The sequence below is a fragment of the Propithecus coquereli genome, unplaced genomic scaffold, assembly GCF_000956105.1.
Source record: "Propithecus coquereli isolate 6110/MARCELLA unplaced genomic scaffold, Pcoq_1.0 Scaffold1289, whole genome shotgun sequence".
In the NCBI taxonomy this organism is placed as follows: Eukaryota; Metazoa; Chordata; class Mammalia; order Primates; family Indriidae; genus Propithecus; species Propithecus coquereli.
Window position 1 is genome coordinate 14,683 of NW_012137069.1, and position 531 is coordinate 15,213.

Consider the following 531-nt stretch of genomic DNA (forward strand, 5'->3'; position numbering starts at 1 on the left):
GAGAATTCATAGTGGAGAGAAACCCTACAAATGTGAAGAATGTGGCAAAGCATTTACCTGGTGTTCACGTCTTAATATACATAAGAGAATTCATACTAGAGAGAAACGCTACAAATGTAAAGAGTGTGGCAAAGGCTTTGCCAGATCCTCAACCTATAATATACATAAGAGAATTCATACCAGAGAAAAACCCCACAAATGTGAAGAATGTGGCAAAGCCTTTAATAAGTGCTCAGACCTTACTAAACATAAGAGAATTCATACTGGAGAGAAACCCTACAAATGTGAAGAATGTGGCAAAGCCTTTGCCTGGTCCTCAAACTTTAATGTACATAAGAGAATTCATACTGGAGAGAAACCCTACAAATGTGAAGAATGTGGCAAAGGCTTTACATAAGAGAATTCATACTGGAGAGAAACCCTACAAATGTGAAGAATGTGGCAAAGCCTTTGCCTGGTCCTCAAACTTTAATGTACATAAGAGAATTCATACTGGAGAGAAACCCTACAAATGTGAAGAATGTGGCAAAG

The 531-nt window shown here is 38.0% G+C and overlaps 1 protein-coding gene across 1 annotated transcript in view; it reads left to right on the forward strand.

Annotated features, from left to right (window-relative positions):
• Nucleotides 1-3: 3 nt before the first annotated feature.
• The window catches only part of LOC105805418 (zinc finger protein 676-like), a gene marked incomplete at its 5' end in the record, with an annotated part of 10,937 nt that continues 10,409 nt past the window's right edge, over nucleotides 4-531 (forward strand). Inside the window, 2 exon segments of the mRNA XM_012638315.1 lie at nucleotides 4-390; nucleotides 392-531. Of these exon segments, the coding sequence (XP_012493769.1) occupies nucleotides 4-390; nucleotides 392-531 (527 nt within the window).